At 30.5% G+C, this 22,926-nt stretch overlaps 2 protein-coding genes and 1 pseudogene across 3 annotated transcripts; all 3 read left to right on the top strand.

Moving 5' to 3' along the window:
• Window positions 1-2,620: 2,620 nt before the first annotated feature.
• LOC146725063 (uncharacterized) lies at window positions 2,621-7,202 on the top strand. The gene is made up of 4 exons (XM_085485003.1): window positions 2,621-2,977; window positions 3,161-3,255; window positions 4,093-4,246; window positions 5,954-7,202. Exon 4 carries the CDS (start codon window positions 5,968-5,970, stop codon window positions 7,177-7,179), a length of 1,212 nt encoding a protein of 403 aa, XP_085341129.1. The 5' UTR covers window positions 2,621-2,977; window positions 3,161-3,255; window positions 4,093-4,246; window positions 5,954-5,967; the 3' UTR covers window positions 7,180-7,202.
• Window position 7,203: 1 nt separating this feature from the next.
• LOC114942378 (uncharacterized) lies at window positions 7,204-12,955 on the top strand (annotated as a pseudogene). Its single transcript, XR_014925214.1, has 8 exons — window positions 7,204-8,309; window positions 8,638-8,895; window positions 8,988-9,087; window positions 9,178-9,312; window positions 9,455-9,589; window positions 10,872-11,104; window positions 11,838-11,997; window positions 12,292-12,955. The product of XR_014925214.1 is annotated as an uncharacterized LOC114942378 (transcript).
• An 83-nt stretch (window positions 12,956-13,038) lies between these two features.
• LOC114942376 (uncharacterized) lies at window positions 13,039-17,187 on the top strand. Its single transcript, XM_085484917.1, is given in 5 exon segments — window positions 13,039-15,311; window positions 15,785-16,206; window positions 16,507-16,784; window positions 16,847-16,939; window positions 16,942-17,187. Coding segments are annotated over 5 exon segments (2,043 nt in total). The 5' UTR covers window positions 13,039-14,172; the 3' UTR covers window positions 17,053-17,187.
• The last annotated feature ends 5,739 nt before the right edge of the window (window positions 17,188-22,926 follow it).

Here is a 22,926-nt window from a genome sequence, read left to right as displayed (position 1 = left end):
TTTGCTATAAATAACTCGAGAGTTCTCAAAATATGGAAAAATTGAGTTTTTTCTGTGTCATCGAATGGAATGAGTCATCGATAATTTGGGCTCGATTCACATGTATATTTGTATACTGTTCAGAATTCAAGTAACGCGCAATTAACTTCCAATTTTCATCATCATAGTTGACGCGATAAAATCCTGTACACACAATATCAATTTTATTAATGTTTTTTTTGGTCAAAATATATGGAATAAGAAATATTCCGAATATAAATGTCTTTATTTTCTGATGGTTTAAGGTCATATTAGTTGTACTGAAATTTGGACGGACATTTTACAGTATATTAACAATTTTTTACATGTTGTTAATTATAAAATAATTTTATGTCGATAATTGAATAAAAAAATGGAGAACTAAAAAACTAATTAATATATCAAGTAAATTGTATAAATACAAACTGAGTATGATAGAAAAATAACACTAGAAACTTTTTTTTGTTACTTTAAACTGAACAAAATGTTTCTAATAGGTTATATACTGCAAGCCAACGTTCACCTGCACGTCAAAAAAATGGCTTTTATGCAATATTTGAGACTTCTTGTGGAAAAGGTAATCCATGTCGGCATAAATGATGACGACAAAGGGAGAAATGAGGAAAAGAACAGAAGAAACAGAAGGAGAAAATAGAGGAGCAAGGTAGAAATGGAGCTAGACGGAGAGATTGGCTGAAATTGGCTGTGGAACAGTCGTTACACGTGGCAGGGTCACGGGAAGACACACGGCTAGAGATGAAGAGAGAAGGAGGATGAGAAAGAAAGAATAGAGGAATAGGAAAGGAGAGGAGAAAGGAGAACAGAGATTAGATTAGAGATAGGAGGAAACGAGAGGAGAGAGCAAAAAAAATGGGATAAGGAAAAAGGAGGAGAAAGGAGATAAAAGATCATTCTGTCGATAAAACAGGAAGGAAAGATGGTAAGGAAGAAGCCTCTTCTAAGGGGGTGACGGCAGGTGAACATGCTGCAGAGTGACGGTATATAAAAGTTCATCCAACGTAAGGTAAGTACCTTTTACATTAATAAAAATCTCTCTAATATATTACTTGCATGAGAATCCTATTCAGAAGTCGCGCTAGATCAATAATTATTATCATCCTACTATTATTCTCTTGTGCTTTCTTTCCTCTATTCTTTTATAATCATCGAGCAGTACAATCCTGCCCTTGATGATTTTCCCTCATTTCCCACCATCGAACTTCCTTCACCTCCCAAGAACTACCCATTTATCTCCCCTTACTACATAAACCCAAATAAACACTTTGATCTAGACGCATTCTAACTCCATTGCAGATGAGCAACCGGAAAGCTAAAAACGAACGGCGAAATAAAAGAAACCATCGAGCCGGCGTAAAGACCCGTGCAAAGCACGTAGCCGCGTGCCTGCGTTGGTTGACATGCGAACCGTCTGCCAATAAACCTCGCATCAAAACAATCGAGACGGTTTCGTTCCCTCGATACATATTGCGCAGCTTCTGGAAGACTAACAATTCTCCTAATTCTACCAACTCACAATCAGCTTTAACACCCGCGTCTAACAGAATTAAAATTGAGCCTACGGAAGGCCACACTCCAGATCTATCGGCAGCCGCTTCAGACCTATTAACTTACCTCGAATTAAATAGGGAATCTAAACCTAAAGAAAATATAAATTTAACATATATAAGACAGGCAATAAGAGCCAAATCGCGGATGACAGTGCGTTATCCTAAACGAAACTAAATTTTTTCGTTAGAATTAAATACCTGTGCACAAGGCACCAAATTTTACTTGGACACCGCCAAGATATAAAATTGGAATAATCTCTACAAGAGATTTTTAATTCCATGTATCCCCTATTCCCCCTAAAGAAATAAATGCGAGAGATATATAACAGAGAAAAATATAGAATCGAAAGGATCTGAATAGCTCAGGTGGAAGAGCAGTCGCCCGGCAAGCGAAAGGTCTCGGGTTCGATTCCCGATTCTGCGACTTTCGGATCTATATTTTTCTCTCGCATTTATTTCTTTAGGGGGAATAGGGGATACATGGAATTAAAAATCTCTTGTAGAGATTATTCCAATTTTATATCTTGGCGGTGTCCAAGTAAAATTTGGTACCTTGTGCACAGGTATTTAATTCTAACGAAAAAATTTAGTTTCGTTTAGGATAACGCACTGTCATCCGCGATTTGGCTCTTATTGCCTGTCTTATATATGTTAAATTTATATTTATATTACAGAGCCTAGTTAAACTCTTAACTAAAGAAAATACCTCACAAAGAGAGTTATCACCTATCGATTTAAGTACGAGACTAAAAGACCAATTACCAAAGAGCGATATGCAAATAGACCAATACATACCCACACAGCACATGATATCGTACGAATATTCTATACTCATTCTATGAATGTACGTACTGTACGTAATATACTGAGAACATCTTTATAATATCTTGTGTAGTATATTATTTTTCGTATATTCTCAGGATATTATCAGAACATTTTGTGTAGTATATTATTTTTCGTATATTCTCAGAATTTACTTTTAATATCTTTTATAGTATATTATTTTTCGTATATTCTCATAATATACTATTGAATTACGTGCATTTTTACTTATGAGCGGATATGTATGCCTTTTTGGATACGTAATTTCCGCTATTGCCGTCATTTGTCTTTTCCTTCTAGTTGCCACAGGACAATAACCGACACGTTGAGATGTGTTTCGTCTAAAATTTTTCTTTCTCCCGTTCCGTTGTATATACTATTAAGAACTTATACTCATTTCAACCTCTTAAAGAAGATAATCTGGCAGCCTAATCAGCACTCAGTAAAACTGCTGATTTTTGCTAAAAAGGAAGAAGTCTTTTCCTTCTTCTTCGCTGACGACGTACGTGTAACGTGTGACGTGAATTCTTTGCTACGTTTGTGATACGCGATTGTGATTATAATCGCAGGTAATACTTCTTATTCTCAAATAAATTAAATATAAAAGGTATTTTATAAATGAGCTAAATTTTATTTATCATATTTTTTATTAATACTTAGGAATTACGATATTAACCTCACAATAATATAGTTCATTTTCTCATAAGTTTATTAAATAAGATTAAAAATACTTATTCTTATCTGTGTTGCAGTATTGCCATGTAAAAAGCATAATATAAATTTATTTTTGCAAACAATCTACATAGGAAAGACACACATACACAACTGGAATATTGCGTATAGCAAGGTGTGTATAAATAATTTGTAATAAAAAACTAACATTTTGATATTTCTTTTACATTTTGTCTTGTTTTTTTATTTCTTATGTACACAGCTCATCAATATAATTCATTCCGTTGTTTATACCATACTAAAGCAACAGGGAATGCTACGTATCTTATATGATTTTTTATTATCATATATACATATATTTATATCTTTCATAATTATATCTTTACGTAGTTATATCTTTACATGTGATTTAAAATATACAGGATGTCCCAAAAGATATATAGTTAAGTTTAAAGATTTGTTAATGTTTTTGTGAGTCAAAAATGTCAATATAAACTTATCTTCGATTAGCAGAACTATTATATGGAGTTATTACAATACGATGAATCATGGAATTCCTAGCATTAATAAAACTGTTTTGAATGTCAGTAACATTATGATAATCAAATATAAGTTTATTGACATTTTTTACTTAAAAACATTATTAACGAGCTCTTAAATTTATGACTTTTGGGACACTTTGTATGTATACAGAATGTTCTGTACAGACATAAAATTATTTATGACAATTATAAACTTTAAAAATTTAATTTTTTAATTATATTACATGTAAAATTTATAATCACATCTTTGCATTTATTTAAATAACAAATATATATAAAAATATATATTAATGTTTTCAAATCAGTTAAAAATATAAATGTAAATATTTAAGTTTATATATTATGTGTAATTTTAGAGCTCAATGTTAATAATATATAATTTTATATGTATATGGCACATTCTATATTTATATGCTGCTAATTTATCAAAAATATGTATTTTTATGTGAAATTATTATTATATGTTACAGCATTCGCACAAATGTTCATGATCTAATAGTTTCTGTGAAGTAAGAAAATTGTGTACATATATAGGTGGGATATATGCAATATATGTATATTTAAAACGAGGAAATATAAAAACAAGGTGATATAAACTGCGGACTCAACAAATCACAACAAAAAGTAAGTTTTAATGATATTTTTTAGTGTAAGCAAACTAGCTGTTATTGCAATTATTTGTAAAAACGATTTAAAATTACTATAAGTCTTATTTAAATTCACTTTACTACACTAAATTATTTTATATTTTACAAAAATGTTTACGTATCAAATATATATAATTATTTATATAATTTAAATTTATATAATTTATATAATTAAAAAGTACTAATTAATACTAATGTTAGAGGCAAAATAAATTTGAAACTAAAATTTCAAAAATTTAATTTTTATTTTTAATAAGATTTTCACACAAAAATAATGAGAAATAGTTTTCTGAAAATTTTGAACTGTACATAATTTTTGGCTACAATATTAAAAGTTATAAGGTGGATAAATGAATTGATTATTTTCTTATTTTTATTGTACTATTTATTATTTTATTTATGTATTATTTTATTATGTGTATGTGTATTTATATATTTAAGTATGAAATATATTTATATAAGAGTATAAAATAAATAATAAAATAAATTTAATGAAATAAATAATAAAGCAAATGATAAATAAATAAATAAAACATAAAATATATATTTTTAAAAAATTAAAAATTATTATATTTTATTTAAATTGTAATCTTTAAAAATAATCGGAGATATTTCAGGTAAACAAAATATCTTATTTAAAAGGATACACTGGAATATCTGCTCAAGAAAACATTTTAGAGAAAAAGGTTTTAGACAAAAGTTGTTTGGGGGACACATAGGATGGTGCCATTGATTTGATCTTAGATAATTATTTTGAAGGAGACAAAAAATTTTCAATATCTTAAATGGAATCTCTAATTTTTATAGCATATTCTTGCAGCTTATTTTGAAAGTTCCCCAAAACATTTTTATTAAGTTATTTTTTATTAATTATTTTTGTTAAAGTTTACAATATTTTGACAAAATATAAAATATCTTGGGAAACTTTCAGTTTTTGATAGTCTTATATATCTTAATACTTTTATACACAGAATAATCAGATCAATATATTCATGTAAAAAAAACAGTTGCTTTTTAAACAAGTAATTTGCAGCTGCGTACTTTTTCTTAAAAGCAACTGTGTGTTTTCTTTACACCAATTGATTAGTCTCTCATTATTCCACGCATAAAAATATTAAGATTAGATTATTAAAATATTTAAGAATATTTTGCAAAATATTTTACATTATTATGTTAAAAAATTGTAGATTTCAAGCTTTATATAACTCAAAAAATACTTTAGTATTTTGGAAAGTTCTTATAAGGTAAGCTACAAAAATATTCAGTAAAAATATAATAGTAAAACCCATTTAAGAAATTGACCTTTATGTAACTTTCAAAGAATTATCCAAAGAATCAAATTTTGCTCACTATTTTATATCCCTCTTGAAGCCATACAACTTTTTTGTTTGAAATATTTTTCTCTAAAATACTTTCCCTTCAGATATTCCAATGTATTCTTTTAAATAGGACGCCCTATATAATTACAATTTTACCAATAATATTATATTTTGATAATTTTAACAGCAATATTTTATTTTATAACATCAATTTTATTAATATATATATATATATATATATATATATATATATATGTGTGTGTGTGTGTGTGTGTGTGTGTGTGTGTGTATAATATCGACGTAATAATTAAATATTAAATTATATATTATAGTTAATATATTTATCAGTTTCAATATGTTAACAGAAAAGAAAAAAAAAATGAATAAAAAGCGTTCAAGAAAAGACGCTGCATGTGTGTCAAAACGACATTTAAAAAGATTAGCCGTACAAGAATCCAAAATTGTTTACGATGCTTTATTAAATACGACTACAGCGTCATATAGTAACATTACTAATAAATACACAGAACATTTGGAAAATGTTTCTAAAGTAAATTCAGAAGTAAAAAACATTCAAGCTGCTGAAAATGCTGTAATCGAAGATTATAATGTTCACGAGTGGAACGAAAGTAGTAACAATGTATTGAACATGCAACAGTCCTCTGTTAGCGATTCTTATGAATCGCAAACTGATTTAGCATCTGAAGATGCAGATGTAACAGATGACAATTTGAAAAATGATCTTGCTATCTGGGCTGTGCAACATCAAATTTCACATACGGCTTTAAAAGCATTACTTCAAAGATTAAAAAAACATTCATGTTTTTCATCATTATCTGTAGATGCACGTTCACTTTTGAAAACTCCGAGAAAACAAGATATACGTATAGTACAGCCAGGAATTTACTATCATTTTGGATTGCAAAAGTCTATGTTGAATATATTAACCTCCATGAAAAACAATATTGGAAGCAGTATAAAAATTGCTATTAATGTCGATGGATTATCACTCTCAAAATCATCGCAACAACAATTTTGGCCCATACTTGGTTCAATTTTTCCATATAATAATGTATTTACAATAGGAATTTATCATGGAACTGAAAAACCTGCAAGTGTTAATGATTTTTTAAATGATTTTGTGAACGAGGCTGCAGAAATGTGTGAAAATGGAATATATATCAATAATCGTAATATACAATGCAGAATAGAAGCATTAATATGTGATACACCGGCAAAAGCATTTATGCTATGTGTAAAAGGGCATTCCGGATATTCAAGTTGCACTAAATGCACAACAGAAGGAGAATATGTCGGAAATCGTATATGCTTCCCACAAATTGATGCACCAATTAGATCAGATAATGATTTTATTCACAAAATTGATGACAGTTATCATAAACCAAATATAACATGCAGTCTACTCAAAATACCTCATTTCAAACCAGTTACAAATGTTCCCATGGATTATATGCACCTAGTGTGTTTGGGAATTATGCGGAAATTAATGTATTTATGGTTGAATGGAGAATTCTATTATCGGCTACAACATAGAGCCATTGAAGAAGTATCAACACGTCTAACAATTTAATTAAAGCCATCGATACCTGTAGAATTCGTAAGAAAGCCACGGAAATTAGATTACATTAAATTATGGAAAACTACGGAATATAGACAAATATTGTTGTATACAGGTCCATTGGCTTTCAACTCAATATTGAAAAAAAGTGTGTACACCCATTTTATGACATTGCATGTTATTATTAGAATCTTGTGTTCAAAAACTTTGTATGATGAACACTTATCGTATGCACAAGATATGATTCTTTTTTTTATCAAAACATTTATCAAGATTTATGGAGTACAAAATGTGTCGCATAATATTCATAGTCTCATACATCTTGTTGATGATGTAAAAAAATTTGGACCACTCGACAATTTTAGTGCGTTTAGATTTGAGAATCACATGCAAGTGTTTAAAAAATACCTCAGAAAAGCAGAAAAACCGTTGGAACAAGTAATACGAAGATGTATTGAAAAAGAAAATTTAAGTACATCAAATAGATTAAGTACATTGACTAATTTGTCAGATTCTATCCTGATACATCCCACTTTAATTACATTACATGACGATGGTCCACTTTTACTTGACTGTAATAATCCACAATATAAAATTATCAAATATGTCAACGGAATAACATTTAAAACTGGCTCACATGCAGATAATTGTTGTGGTTTAAATTGCGGTTCTATAGTATGTATTGAAAACGTGGCATACTGCAAAAAACAAAATATTCCAGTTATTATTGGACGCGAATTTTTGGAAAAGGAAGATTTATTTAATATGCCTTGCTCATCATCGTTGCTTGGGATTTATTCCGTAAAATCATTATCAGATTTGAAATCATGGCCATTGAAAAATGTGATAAAAAAATATGTCAAATTACCATATGAGAATGTTAAAAACGCAGTTTTTCCATTAATACACAATGAAGTAATTAATATTCATTGACACAGAAATGACTGATAAATTTTATGCAATCGTGGAATTCGAAGATGGACTACAAGTTATACCAAATAATTGGTTAAGTGGAGACTTAAAGAAAGCTTTTTGGCCAAATTTTACAAACAACAAGCGGTATGATAAAGCAGTTAAATTGAGGGAGGAGCCAGAATATACTTGGTTGGAGCATCCTATTCGAAAAATATATGGAACATTTCGTAAGTAATGTTACTTTTTTATTATTCTGAAATATTCTTTTACAATAAATATACAGTGGTGACCAACTTTTTGAAATTGAAATTTATGAAATGTGAACCATAAATTTTTTTAAACAAGATTCCTTTAAAAAAATTAATGTCTCACATTTCATAAATTTCAATTTTTTATGTTAAAATCGTAATTACGATATATTAAATATAGCTGGCCGCCATTATATATATGTAGCTATTTTGTAATATAAGAAAATATAATTAAATTAAATTAAATTAAATTAATTAAATTAAATTTGTATTATTTACTAAGTTTTATTTAAAAATTTTTTTTCAGAAAACTATGGAGTGGCAAGGAAAAAGTTAAAAGATGCCGAAGAATTATCCGACATTAACTCTGGCCCTGATATAGAAGAAAATTTAAAAAGGTCGAGAAAAATTAGAGCCGCTAAAACTGTTGACGAAACAAGTAACGATACTGATGAATCATTAGACGAAATGATACAAGTCTCAGAAATTCCAAAATTTCCAAACAGGCATTCGATGACTGCAGAAACCAGTAAAACATCAAAAATTACAGAAAATGCATCAAAAAGTAAGTATGATCTAATAATAATATAAAAATAACAATAATAGATTTAAGTAGAAAAAATATTTTAATAATAGAACACCGTTTATGAATTACAGATGTTAATAATTTGGAAAGCAAATATACAGCAACACAAAGAAGCAACATAAAGAAATTTGCAAACATAAACACAAATAGAAAAAGGAATAGATGATTCATGTATGATTTTAACTTATTCATTATAATTATTAAACTATTATATAAACATTTATAATTTAATAAAAATTTTATTATACATTTTATTTTCAGCTTTACATTGCAATAAAAATTTGATTGATGCACCGGTAGAACAATCGTTTGATGAAACCGACGATGAAGTTAATGTACAATTTCCAATTCAACTAGAAAATAAAACATCGTCAAATTTATCAATTCATAAGCAAGGTATAATGCACAATTTCATTTATTTTGTTATGATTATTTTTTATATATTTTAAAAATATAATATTTTTTAAAAATAATTTTTTTTAGTATTTTTTAAATTTCAAAACTTATGCTGGAATAATATAACGACGTATTTTTTTAGCTCTGCATTGCAATGGAAATGTGCTTGATGCATCCGCGGAACAATTGTTTGATGAAGTCGATGAAGTTAATGCAAACATGCCAATTCAATTGAAAAACAAGGCATCATCATCAAATTCATTGATTAATAAGCAAGGTATAATGCACATAATTTCATTTATTTTAGTTACGATTATATATACCGGGTGAGTTTTTTAACTTGAGACTGCAAAATATCTGAAAAACTAAGACTTCTATCAAAAAATGTTTCCTACAAAAGTTGTATGGCTGTAAGGGGGCCATAAAATAGTGACAATGATTTGACCTTGGATAGTCAGGTGAAGGTTATGTGAAGGTCACCGTCAATTTCTTAAATAGAACTACCTATTTTTCATTGCATATTCTTGTAGCTTATCTCAAGAGCTTTCCAAAACCCTATAATTAAGTATTTTTTCATTAAGTACTTTTTGAGTTATAAAGGTTCGAAGTTAACTATTTTTTGACAAAATGTAATAACGAGACCAATCAATTGGTATAAAAAAATACATAGTTGCTTATAAAAAAAGTATGCAGCTGCATGTTGAATATTACATATTTTTTAAAAACAATTATCTGTTTTCTTTATATCAATTGATTGATCTTATTATACTGTGCAAAAAAGTATTAAGGCATGATTACCGAAAACTGAATATTTTACAAGATATTTTAAATTTTATGTCAAAAAATTGTGAGCTTCAAACCTTTATAACTCAAAAAGTACTTAATGAAAAAATACCTTATTATAGGGTTTTGGAAACCTCTTGAGATAAGCTACAAGAATATGCAATGAAAAATAGGTGGTTCCATTTAAGAAATTGACGGGAACCTCCACATGACCTTCAACTGACTATCTAAGGTCAAATCATTGTCACTATCTTATGACACCCTTGCAGCCATACAACTTTTGTAGGAAACATTTTTTGATAGAAGCCTTAGTTTTTCAGATATTTTGCAGTCTCAAGTTAAAAAACTCACCCGGTATATATATATATATATATATATATATATATATATATATTGTATATTTTTTTAGTGTATATGTATAATTCTTTATTTCTATTTCAATTACTTAATTATAGTTCAGAATTATATAGTATATACACACCCACACATTTATTTTTGAACTATTTTTCCTAACATTTTTCTAACACCATTTTTGTATTTTTTAATATATTATATAGATTTTATATTTTATTTTTATACATCTTACATCACACATATGTATCTTACATTTTTTATATTTAATATTTTATCTGTACATATATCTTCAATAGTACATATATTGAAAAAATATGTTTAGAGAACGTCCTGTCCTCTATTCTATACATTTTTTGAAAATACATGCTGTGTTTGAGATATAATTATAAATATAATCAAAATGTTTTGAATATTTTTTATAGAATCTGACCCGTACGAACAATTTGTCATCCATAAACTTATAAGTTTAGAATTAAAACTAAACTCTATAGAAAGATGTCAAAAACTTATTCTAAAGAAAATTTCAATCGACACTTTTGAAGCCAAAGAAAAAGAAACAATAGATATATATCAAGATCTACCGTTAAAAACTGAAACTGATTTACAATCAATGGAACACAAATTAAATAATGATTCATTATATCGAAATGAAATGGTAAGTTAAATGTCTTGTGTATTTCAACGTTACAATATGAAATTATATACAAAAATAAGAAAAATCTAATAAATTCAAAAATAATATAAAACGACTAATGAGAGTCACACAATTGTTAATGGATGTTAAATAATAAAAAGAACTAATTAATATTTAGGTATTTGTTTAATGATAAATGTTTTTGGGCCACTCTCAAAACAATATTTAATCTAGAAATAAAAAAAATATATAAATTATTATTGAATATGAAGTCAGAACACAAGCGTTAATTTTACAATTAATTAGCATTAAAGAAAGTACACAATTATCTACATATGTTAGAAAATAGTATATAGTAAAAATCTCGGTGCATGCTGGTATAAAAGTATGTCGTTTGATTATATATTTTTGTTTTATTTTTAGTTTAAATTATTTTTATAAAGAGAATGGTCGGAAATGGGCTGAAACATTTATCATTTAATAAATATCTGAATATTATAATTAAGTTTTTTTTTACATTTATAACTTTTGCTCATTAGCAATTTTATATATTATTTTTTAAATTTTATCATGTCTCTTTAAAGATGTTTTAATAATTTTCGTAGACTTTTTATTAAAATATCATATAATTTTTAGAATAATTAAATTGTGATATATATTTACAGTATTTTTACATGAATAGATAATTTTATTATATAAAAGTTTCTTATAATATCTATATATTTAATAATTCCATTCTTTGTAACAATTTTAGGTTAAACAATTAGTCCATGTTACATGCCAGGATCTGAGGACTTCTTGTATACGTCTTATGAAAAAAATTTTTGCAAATGAACTGGCCGTGAATTATAGTTGGTACGGAGCACAAAAGAAAGAAAATTTTTCCAAATTGCACATATGCAAAGTTATTATAAGTAAGTAAAATTAAAAACAATTTTTCTATTTTATTATTAGATGCTATATAATTTCTGCACAAATCAAAAAATATATTTACAAATATTTATAACTTATTTATTTATTAAATTACTTAGAAATGTTCCAATTGTTTTATTATATATATATTAATAGGTTTAAACGCTCATCTGTATAGATATATTATAGAAATCAAGTCGAAATTTTTTTTTCAATTTTTATAACTTGAAAATAAAAAAAAATTAAAGAAATTTTATTTATCAATAATTCACAAACAATTTTAAAAACTTTTTCAGGTGCAGTAAGAAAATTGCACATTGATGCTACAGATGAACATATTTCAGCTCCAATAAAAATATAGTTGGCTCATGCCAAAGAGCGTATGCAGAGACAAACATTGAATAGTGAAAAGGATTAAACTAGTACTTTGTTGAGTTTTTCTTCTTTTCTTGAATCTTTATAATTTATAATTTGTTTTGAGTTATTGTTGATAACGGTTATAATGATGATTATCCGTCCTTTTTATTTTAAGTAGTTATTCTTTTAGATTTATTCATTTTTCAAATTTAAGTAGCTATTCTTTAGATTTATTCATTTTTCAAATTTAAGTAGCATTTTTTTAGATTTATTCATTTTTCAAAACACGCACAATTTTGTTCTAATAAGTTTTCTTTTATTAATATGTATATATGTGCAATATTATAACATATTTGGAAAAAAACCAGACTTTATTATACTCATAGGCGTCGAAACACATGTCTGCGTAGAAAATACAGCTATTGACTTGAGACGAAATGGTTATGAGGTTCATACTGTTGCAGATTGTTGTTCTTCACGTACTCATACTGTTGCAGCAACAGTATGAGTTGTTCTTAAGCATTTAAGAAATTTGAATAAAAAGATTTTATATGTGAACAAAATGTCAATATTTTACACCTATAATCCAGTTATATAATATATAAATATAAATGGATTATATATATATATATATATATATATATATGTACTGTAAACATTCAAAATCTGTTTTTCTGTATACTTATTATTAGTAGTCAAAATTTGCATATTTTTACTAGTAAGTATGAAAAAACGGATATGGGGTGTTTACGGTAACATATATCATTTATATTTATATATAAAATATAAGTTAATCTATAGAATATCTTGAGTATATTATTAGTACATTATAAGTACATATTACGTATATACCAATGTCATACTCAAGACATTCTATAGATATACTTATTATATACTAAAAGATATTTTCAGTATGTACTGAGAAGTAGGAAAAATCGGACATAGTAGCATTCTTAGTACATACTCAGTATATCGCAGTATGTATTTCGAATGTTCCTAGAACATACGCAATATACTTTTGTGATATTCTCAGAACTTTCTCGGAATTTACATGTGCTGTGTGGGTAGCCTATTTGCAAAAATTAATTAAGTACATTTGTATACTCATATAAAATATATAATAAAATAAAATAAAACTATTGTTATTTCAAATGAAACCTAATTTTTCGGATAAGACTGTACAAAACCTCAGGAAAATAGATCTTTATTCTATTATTAATATTATTATTGGACTATTAATTGACTTAGCTACTGGATTAATAGATGCCGATTTGTTCGCAGTCCTCGTAGAAAATCTTTATATTCCCAAAGAGAAATTAAGAGTAGAAATTATAAGATATCCCGAGGACAATTTTGATCCCTTTTTCTAAATTATAAATAAACTGCACAATTGTCGGTAGAACTATAAACGAGTTTATGTTAAAACTGTTATTCAAAGCATTAGTTGGCGTCATTTGTGATTTTATGACGGACGATTTGACCGCCGACGAAGTAATCTTTATTTTAGAAAACTTCAAGAATCTTACACGAGGTTTCGCCACGCCTACTAGTGACTCCAACTCCCCATCTTAGTGCCTTCCCGTCCCTTAGATCTCCAACATCAGTCCTAGTTCTCGGCGTCCCTGGGGTATAGCCGGTGTAAGCAGGTTGCCCCACAAAAAATAGAGAGCGCCCTCTTTTCTCCCTAGCCTAAGCGTAAGAAGAGAAAAGGAACCGTCCGGACGTGACAATCACACAAGATATGCGCGTAAGTGAGCACATGGTGGCTAAAAGCATAACAAGGTTAAGAGAAGGCAAGAGCAGGAAGGAAAGTTAAGCAGATGAAGAAGCGAGTAATGGTGAAGGAAGGAGAAGTAGGAAGTGTAGAAGAAAAGGTGGAGAGGAGAGAAGAAGAGGAAGCGATAGGAGAGGAAGGAAGAAGACGAGAAGAGGACGTAAAGGAGAGAAAAGGGGTTAGGCACAGAGAGGAGAGAGGAAAGGATGAGGAGGCGGCGAAAGGAAAAGAAGAAGAGGCAATGAAGAAAGGCAAAGGAGGAAGTGAAAGTGATAAAGGAAGGAAGAAGACCGGTGCATGCTGGTGCAAGGAGGAATGGAAGGAGATGAAGAGCAGAATGGACAGGATGGAAAGGATGATGGAGGAGATACTGAGATGGGTGAAAGGGAGAGAAGATAAGGAGAGAGATAAGGAAAGAGACAAGGAGACCGAAGGAGAGGAGATAGAAGAGAAGAAAGAAGAGGAAGCACAGTGGGAGACGGAGGAGGAGACGGAAGAGAGGAGCAAAGGAGGACTGCAGGTGAGGGAAGAGAGAAGGAGAGAGCAGGGTAAGACAGAGGAGAGTGGAGAAGAGCGGTGGAAAATAGTGAAGGGTGAAGAGGACAAGGAACAGGGGAGAAGGAATGACCAGGGTAAGGGGGCAAGAAAGGAAATTGAAGAAGAAGGGAAGACGGGAGGAAAAGTGGAGAAGATAGAAGGAAAGGAGACAAGAGAGAAAAAGGAAGAAGATGAGAAAGCAAGCGGAGAGGAAGAGAGGAGCAAAGGGGGACTGCAGGTGAGGGGAGAGAGAAGGAGAGAGCAGGGTAAGACAGAGGAGAGTGGAGAAGAGCGGTGGAAAACAGTGAAGGGTGAAGAGGACAAGGAACAGGGGAGAAGGAATGACCAGGGTAAGAGGGCAAGAAAGGAAATTGAAGAAGAAGGGAAGACGGGAGGAAAAGTGGAGAAGATAGAAGGAAAGGAGACAAGAGAGAAAAAGGAAGAAGATAAGAAAGCAAGCGGAGAGGAAGAGAGGAGAGAAGGAAAGGAGGAGAACAAGGAGGTGGAAAGGGATAAGAGGACGGAAGAAGAGGATGATAGGAGAAGCGAAGAGGAGGAAAAATGGAAAAGAGGAGAGGAAATGTGGAGAAAAGTGAAGGAAAGGGAAGGGAAAAGGAGTAAAAAAAAGAGAGAGAGGAGAAAGAGAAAAGAGAGAGAATAAAAAGGAGAGCGGAGGAGATGGAGAGAAGAAACATTATGTAATGTTTCGGAATCTTCTCGGGTGTCGGAGGACAAAACTGTTTTGCCTTTTCTATTTTGTTTTGGCCAGCCCGTGTAAACGGGCTGGCGACAGCCGATGTTTTGCGCGCGAAACGTGCGCAGCGTGATTTGCGCTTGGCGATTAGCGCGAATCGACGCGCCAAATTTGATATTTGTGCAAAAATATCAATTTGCCACACTGCATGCGTACATGCACACACACATACTCTCTCTCTTTCTCTCTCTCTCACTTTCTCTCTACTCTCTCTCTCTCTCTCTCATCCGCAACATTCCGCTCGCCTCGTCGCGACGAGTGACGAACGATGTCAGTGATTCGCGGTGCTATCTCGAGGAGAGCATTGAGATGCAGCGGAGAATACGATGCGCGAGACGAGAGTGAGTATACGACTCATTATTTACAGTTTTTTTTTAACGACGAACAAGAATAATTACACGTTTGATTTTTACAATACATATACACACGCGACGGAACTCACGGCACGGGGTTTACGCGGGTGGCCCTGGGTCCTTGGCGGCCGCCGTCGGCAGTGGTACAATTTTAACCACTGGCCGGGTCAACTCGCCAACGGACGTGCGGACGTCCACCACGCGTATCTCCCCGTCCTTGCCGGGGTGCACGCGCGTGACCCGAGCAAGCGGCCACCGGCACGGCGGGGTGTTCTCGCCCTTGACCCGGCACAACTGGCCCTCGAGAATGGCTCCACGAGAGTCCCACATTTAGGCCGCGGGCTAAGATGCTGCAAATACTCGCGGGTCCACCACTGCCACAGGTGGCCTGGACTCCGCCGTGAAGTGTTCGCCTGTGTGCGGCGCCAATCACCAGGTGAGTCAGGTGAGACTGCGGCGGTAAAATGACAGGATGACGTTGATCGGCATCCAAAATTGCGTGTTTCAGACGCCCGCTGACTCTCAGGGTGCCCTGACGTCCAACATGGAAACCAGCTTGCGGAGTGAGTTCCGGGCAGGCAGCGTCCTTCCAGCACGGACGTCCTGCAGCTCGGCGTGGTAGCTCGACTCCTGAGCTACCCGGATCCATTTAAACAAGGCGGCCTCCAGCTCTTCAGGTCCCAAGGAGGCCGACACAGCTTTGCCGTTTGCTGAGTGACGTCCTTGTGCCCTCCAGCGCCAGATCCAGGCGGACACGCGAAGCAGGCGACGAAGGCAAGAGAAGCGTGTGGAGTGCTGCTGTGCAGCCAACGTGGCAGTCGGATCTCCTCCAGTGACGGCGATTTTTCCTCGAGGGCTGTCCATGTGGCGGTGTCCTCGCGTGATAGCGGTGCGTCCCACTCGAGCTGCTGCAGCCACGCCGACTGGATCAGCAACTTTGCACGCACGAGGATCGGTGCTATCCAGCCCAGCGGGTCGAACAGGCGAGCGGTCTGCGCCAGCACGGTCCGCTTGGTAGGTGGGGCCGTAGGAGTCAGCCGGACAGACAACAGGAGTTGTTGATTTATTTGTTTAAGGTAAAGAGAGAGGAGCGGGGTGGAGAAGAGGTGATCCGGAACGCGGAGGGAGACAGAGAAGCAAGGGAGGAACGGAGAGAGAAGGAGGGAAAGGGAAAAGAGAGGACAGAAGGAGAAAGAGGGAAGATGACAAGCAGCAGAAGGAAGGCAAGGAGAAGAAAGAGGAAGGAAGGAGGGAGAGTAGGAGGGAGAGTAGGAGAGACTGAGAGAGTAGGAGGGAGAGTAGGAGAGACTGATAATGTAATTATTAGTTGGAAATGCATTATAGTTACATATTGTAACATATTGTAAAGAGAGAAAGAGGATGTAAGGGGTTTGGCGGTCCCTTGAAAACGCCCCGGCAACCTTTAGGGGAGTCCGGAATAAACTTGTATTGTACTTATGCAATAAATGCAATAGTAAGAAAATAAATACATATTTGTAGTATTAATATTTAACCTTCCCAAATCAATAATTTGAATTTTTAATGAAACACATAAATGCTATATATACATACACATATATATATATATATGTATATATATATATATATATATATACATATATATATATATATATATGTGTATGTATGTGTGTGTGTGTGTGTGTATATATATATGTAAAAATAATTTTTAATTTGTTATATCCTATAACAAATTGTGTATGCTTGTTTAATTTATTTTACCGCTAATAGATATCAAGAGTTAATGTTTTTTGAAACGTTATTACAAAATTAAATATGTCATAATTATAAAAAAAAAAAACAAATATAGATATTAATTTTTTTTTTAAACAAGTGTTTCTACAATGACAAATAATAATAAATATTTGCTTTTTTTAAGTTCAGATTTGTCGTAAGATAATATAATGACAAAATTTGAATTGAGTTTAATTTCGCAACAGCTAATTCTTTATTATTATTCGCTTTTTGGATCTAAACATGATTTACAAGTGACACATATAATTCTGATAACAATAACATATTGATAAACATAACTGAAAATACAACGTTTAATATTTAGTTTTTAAAGATGAGATATTATTTTATACATTTTCGTGCAAAATTAATATATTATATATTTCCGATTGTAACATTTATAAAAAAAAATATGCTATCTCTCTTAATCGAGTTGTTTTACACAATATTATAAAATATACGGTACAGAGAAATGTAATTATAAGTTTATAAGAAGGCAAAAGTTCATAATTTTATTAAATTAAGAAAAGAATACTATTAATACTATTAATATAGGTTAAATACTAACAATATATAACTCTCGATTTATAATGTAAATTATTTAATATTTGATATTACAAGTTATGTTTATTATATTACATTGGTATATTTACAATGGTTATTTAAATTTGTCATTTATAATTCCAGTATTTAAATAATATTACATATATATATGTCATTGTCATTGTCATTGTAGAAACACTTGTTTTAAAAAAAAATTAATATCCATATTTGTTTTTTTTTATAATTATGACATATTTAATTTTGTAATAACGTTCCAAAAAAACATTAACTCTTGATATCTATTAGCGGTAAAATAAATTAAACAAGCATACACAATTTGTTATAGAATATAACAAATTAAAAATTATTTTTACAGAATCTAAATGTTTTCAAATATATTATGCAGAGAATAAAGATAGGTGTTGAAATAGAAAGTATCATTTTTTTAGAAACTAAATAAAATATTCTTTAAAAAATAAAAACTGCAATGGTCCCTTTTTTACATATTTTTATATACATTTATTTAGAAAAAATATTAAAATATTTTGTATTTTACAGACCTTTATTTTTTTGTTTATTAAATCACAGACGTAATTTCAATCAAAAGTGTGTTGCTCAATCTTAATCTTGCTTTCTCGAAAGACTATCGAAGACTGACAACGTTTGCGATACAATATGAAATACATAAATAAATCTACAAGGTTACATATAACAAGAGTCTTAAATTATTTCAAAAGTGTTATTAGATCGATGGAAGTCAAAACATGATTGAACAGTTTCGAAAAGATACTTTGAATGTAACATTTAAAATTTTCTCGAAATTAATAAGCATACAAGAAATCCAATCAGGAAAGTATATATTCTATATATTAAGAAATGTGTATTGTTTAATTTTTACTGAATTCTGTACAAGTATATAATTTCATATTTTTCTATTTTTACCGGATTTTTGTTATTTGTATAATTCTTTAAGAAATGAAACTATATTACTTAATAAATATATAATGTACTTAATAAAAAAGCCTTCTTATTTTGATGAAATAAAACTTTCTGTTATAATGGTGCATGTGTTTAGTAAATAAAATAGAACCTTAATAAGATATGAATATATAATACGAGATAAAAATTAGTTTTAAAAAACACAGTCTTAAGTAATAAAAAATGTTTTATGGAAGAAGTTTGTTTTATAAGGAATAAATTAACGGTAATATTATTCGCCAATGTGTTATGCATTTAAGAAAATATTAAAAGAAGGTACCAAAAACATACAAGAATATATATTTTTGACATTAAATTTATTATTACATTTAATCTCATTAATATAATATTCGTTGTTCTTACAGATTTAAATAATTAATATATAAAAAGTAAGTATAAAATATTGTCGTATAATATGTTAATAATAAATATATAAAAAATTAATATACAATTTTATATATAATATTGGAAATTTCATAATTGGGGTAGTTTTTGCAGTTTTATTAACTTATGTAATTATTGCAATTTTTGCAGTTTGTATTATGTCTGTTGTTTTATTCAATAACGTCTCTACTACTACATTTACAGTTGACCCAATTAAGCTATTTGAGCTAATTACATTTATAAATTATACCGTATCATACTTGTTGGATTATTCGATAAAATTTTGAAAAAATCTCAGCTTATCTTTAATCTGTATTAAACGTTTTGCAGCCTTCTGGTCAACTTCTGGAAATAATTGTTGCATACGTTGCTTCACGAATGCAGATATCTGAAATAAATTTTTATTTATTATTATCAATCAGTAATTTCATAATTAATCATAAAATATCAATATATACGTACACAAGCATGTAAGAGAAAAAGAGAAAAACATTGTATTTTACATTGTAATAAAATATATATATATATGTAATGTATTATGTATTTATATATGTATTTATATATGTATTATATATGTATTTATATCCTAACTTGACATAATTTAATATAAAAATATAAAATATGTCGTTAATTTTTTATAATTTTAACTTAATATTTTATGTATACATAGAATAATTAAATATTTTACAAATTATTTCGTATATTGTATATCAAAATGTCACATTACAATATAAAATATTGCTAAATTTTTGACTATTTTATAATATATTTTTTATGCATTGTTGCAAGAAATCTATTTATATAAAAATAACTTTTCTTGTATATACAAACAGATATTATAAAATGCAAAAGAAACTTATATACATATATATGTATATTGTATATATATATATTTATATCATGCGTGCGCGTAAATGCCTATTTTGCGCACTGTTTTCCGTTCGCAAAGTAGCCATTTTCACACGCAACACACTACAGACGCTTCAAAACCCATTATTTCACGCTTCAAACTCATTATTTCACGCTTCAAACCCATTATTTCACGCTACAAGCTCATTATTTCACGCTGCAAATGCTACAATCGCTACAAACACTTTCTTCCTAACGCCATCTCGCAGCGCGCAACCGCCACTACGTCCCCATTCCAGTCTTTTGCATTGCATCAATCTAATTGAAACGAGTCAATATAAAAAAACCAATATGACATCGAACATCACATTTGACAACAGTGAAAATGAATCACCTCCAGAAATTACAGAAATGGCAAGAAACACCATAGAAAATCTCTTGCCTGAAAAATCAAAAGAAAAATATACAGCTGCATACAACAAATTTATAACCTGGACAACTGTCAAAAATATATTTCATTAACATTAAATAACTGCACAATACACAACATGTCTATATTGAAGGAAAAAAAGACTAATTTATTTTCATTTTTATTTTGTTATTACTTATTAAAGAAACCAAAGATTAATTTACTTTATTTTTATTTTTTTGTTATTACTTATCAAAGAAATCAAAGATTACCTTACTTTATTTATTTATTTTTGTTATTTTCTATTAGAAGAAAATTAAGACTTATTTTTATTTTGCTTGCCTATTATTTCATTGTAAAAACAAGATATAAATAAAATCTCTTTATATTTCATAAAGCTTTCTCTTTTGCGGGGGGCTCCGCCCCTCGCAGGCCCCCCGCCAGGGGGCTTCGCCCCCTGGACCCCCCCATTGCGTTTTATTCCCTCGCCTACTTCCACCCTCTCATTCCACATAGTTCGCACTCATGATATAAAGTAGTATATAAATATACTATTATATATACAGCCATAGATAATTATGTATAAACTTTTTTTCAGGTAACATCAAATATATGCTTACAAAATTAAAGAAATAGATGTTTATACAAATACATAATAATTAAAATAAAATTTACCTAATTTTTGAGGATTTTCTATATGCAATCTCAATTGATTTTTGGCTTTTCCAATACATAAAGTACTATTCATAATGCAGCTCCATTTTGCAATTTCCTCCGTTAAATATTTATCAATATCGTATTTAGTGGGTGCCGTGTGATTGTATATTTGTTTTGCTACACGTCCAAACAGATTTTTTATTTTTCCTAATGACTACAATTTTATAAGAGAATATTTTTCTATTTAAATTATTTACAAAAATAAATATAATACACAAATTATGTAATATATACAATATAATCGTATTTTTCAGTATCGTTTAAAGATACTTCTTAAAATGTTTATTTTATGTAATTTATTCTTTTTTAAATATTAGGTCGTAAATATTACATACAGGGTGCGTCACCAAAATTCGGACAAATAAAAAAATTCTTTTAAACAAAGTTTTGTTAATAAAAAATTAAATATTATTAAAAATCTATATATATATGATACTTGTGTGATCCCTATAGAATACAATTATTCGATATATCATCTATTAACTTGAATGACTGCCTCTAGTCTCGATTTGAAGCATCCGCACACACGCTGTAACGCAGTGCTGTCTATGCCGATGTATGCTACCTTAATAACGGCCTTAAATGACGTTACATTGAGATGACGGTACTTGTTGATGACCCTTTCAATTACGCTTCATATACGTAGTAGTTCAAGGGATTTAAATGTCGGCTGTTAGGAGGCCAGAATTCCTTGAACCAAAACATATCGACATTTTCTGAGAGACAGTCTTGGACTAAACGGCTCGTGTGAGCTGGTGCACCGTCCTCTAAGCTCCTTCTCAGCAATTCGACGCATCGTTGGCTCGCATACACCCACAATCGATGCCAAAATTTGGGACGATTTCGCTGGGTCCTCCGAAATCAGCGTTTGAGCCCTTTCGACGACTGTGGGGGTGCTCGAGGTGCATTATTTCGAATGAATCTTTCTTGCCGGCATACAGGAACTTTCATTGGATTGTTCTGAAGCCGTATATTTTGCTACAGTGTCATAAATAGTTGTTCTCGGGTATCCAAAGAACCGAATTATTTACGGTGCTGAGCGCCCAGCGCGAAAGCGACCTTCGATCACGGTTCTTCGATTATACTCCGCACTCGGTTTCAACATTGCGGCAATTTTTGAATTAGGACTGTTTATTAGAAGCAGAAAGCTTCACCGAACGCTACCTATGACCTCAGGCGGAGGCACAATATGACGGGAAATTTGAATTGAAATTTGTCCGGATTTTGGTGACGCACCCTGTATATATATATATATATATATATATATATATATATGTACACACACACACGCGCGCGCGCGCGCGCAAACATATATTTAGATTAATTAACATAAAAAAATTATAAACATGTCAATATGTAATTCAAAATAAATAGATAGTTTATTTATCACTTTACAAATATATTTATATATTATATATATATATTATTTATATTTATACATTTATATTTTTCTCGGGTTTCGGGTTCGAGTCCCGATTCAGCCGACTTTTGGACCAATATTTTTCTCGCCTATTTCTTTACAGG

The sequence above is a fragment of the Nylanderia fulva genome, unplaced genomic scaffold, assembly GCF_048542155.1.
Source record: "Nylanderia fulva isolate GAGA-0341 unplaced genomic scaffold, ASM4854215v1 Scaffold106, whole genome shotgun sequence".
In the NCBI taxonomy this organism is placed as follows: Eukaryota; Metazoa; Arthropoda; class Insecta; order Hymenoptera; family Formicidae; genus Nylanderia; species Nylanderia fulva.
The sequence above is the reverse complement of the archived record's forward strand: the minus strand, read 5'-3'. Positions and strand labels throughout refer to the sequence as shown.

Bases quoted from the DNA above. Each gene is read 5' to 3' on its own strand.
- LOC146725063 (XM_085485003.1), top strand. From the start codon at position 5,968: ATGAATAAAAAGCGTTCAAGAAAAGACGCTGCATGTGTGTCAAAACGA.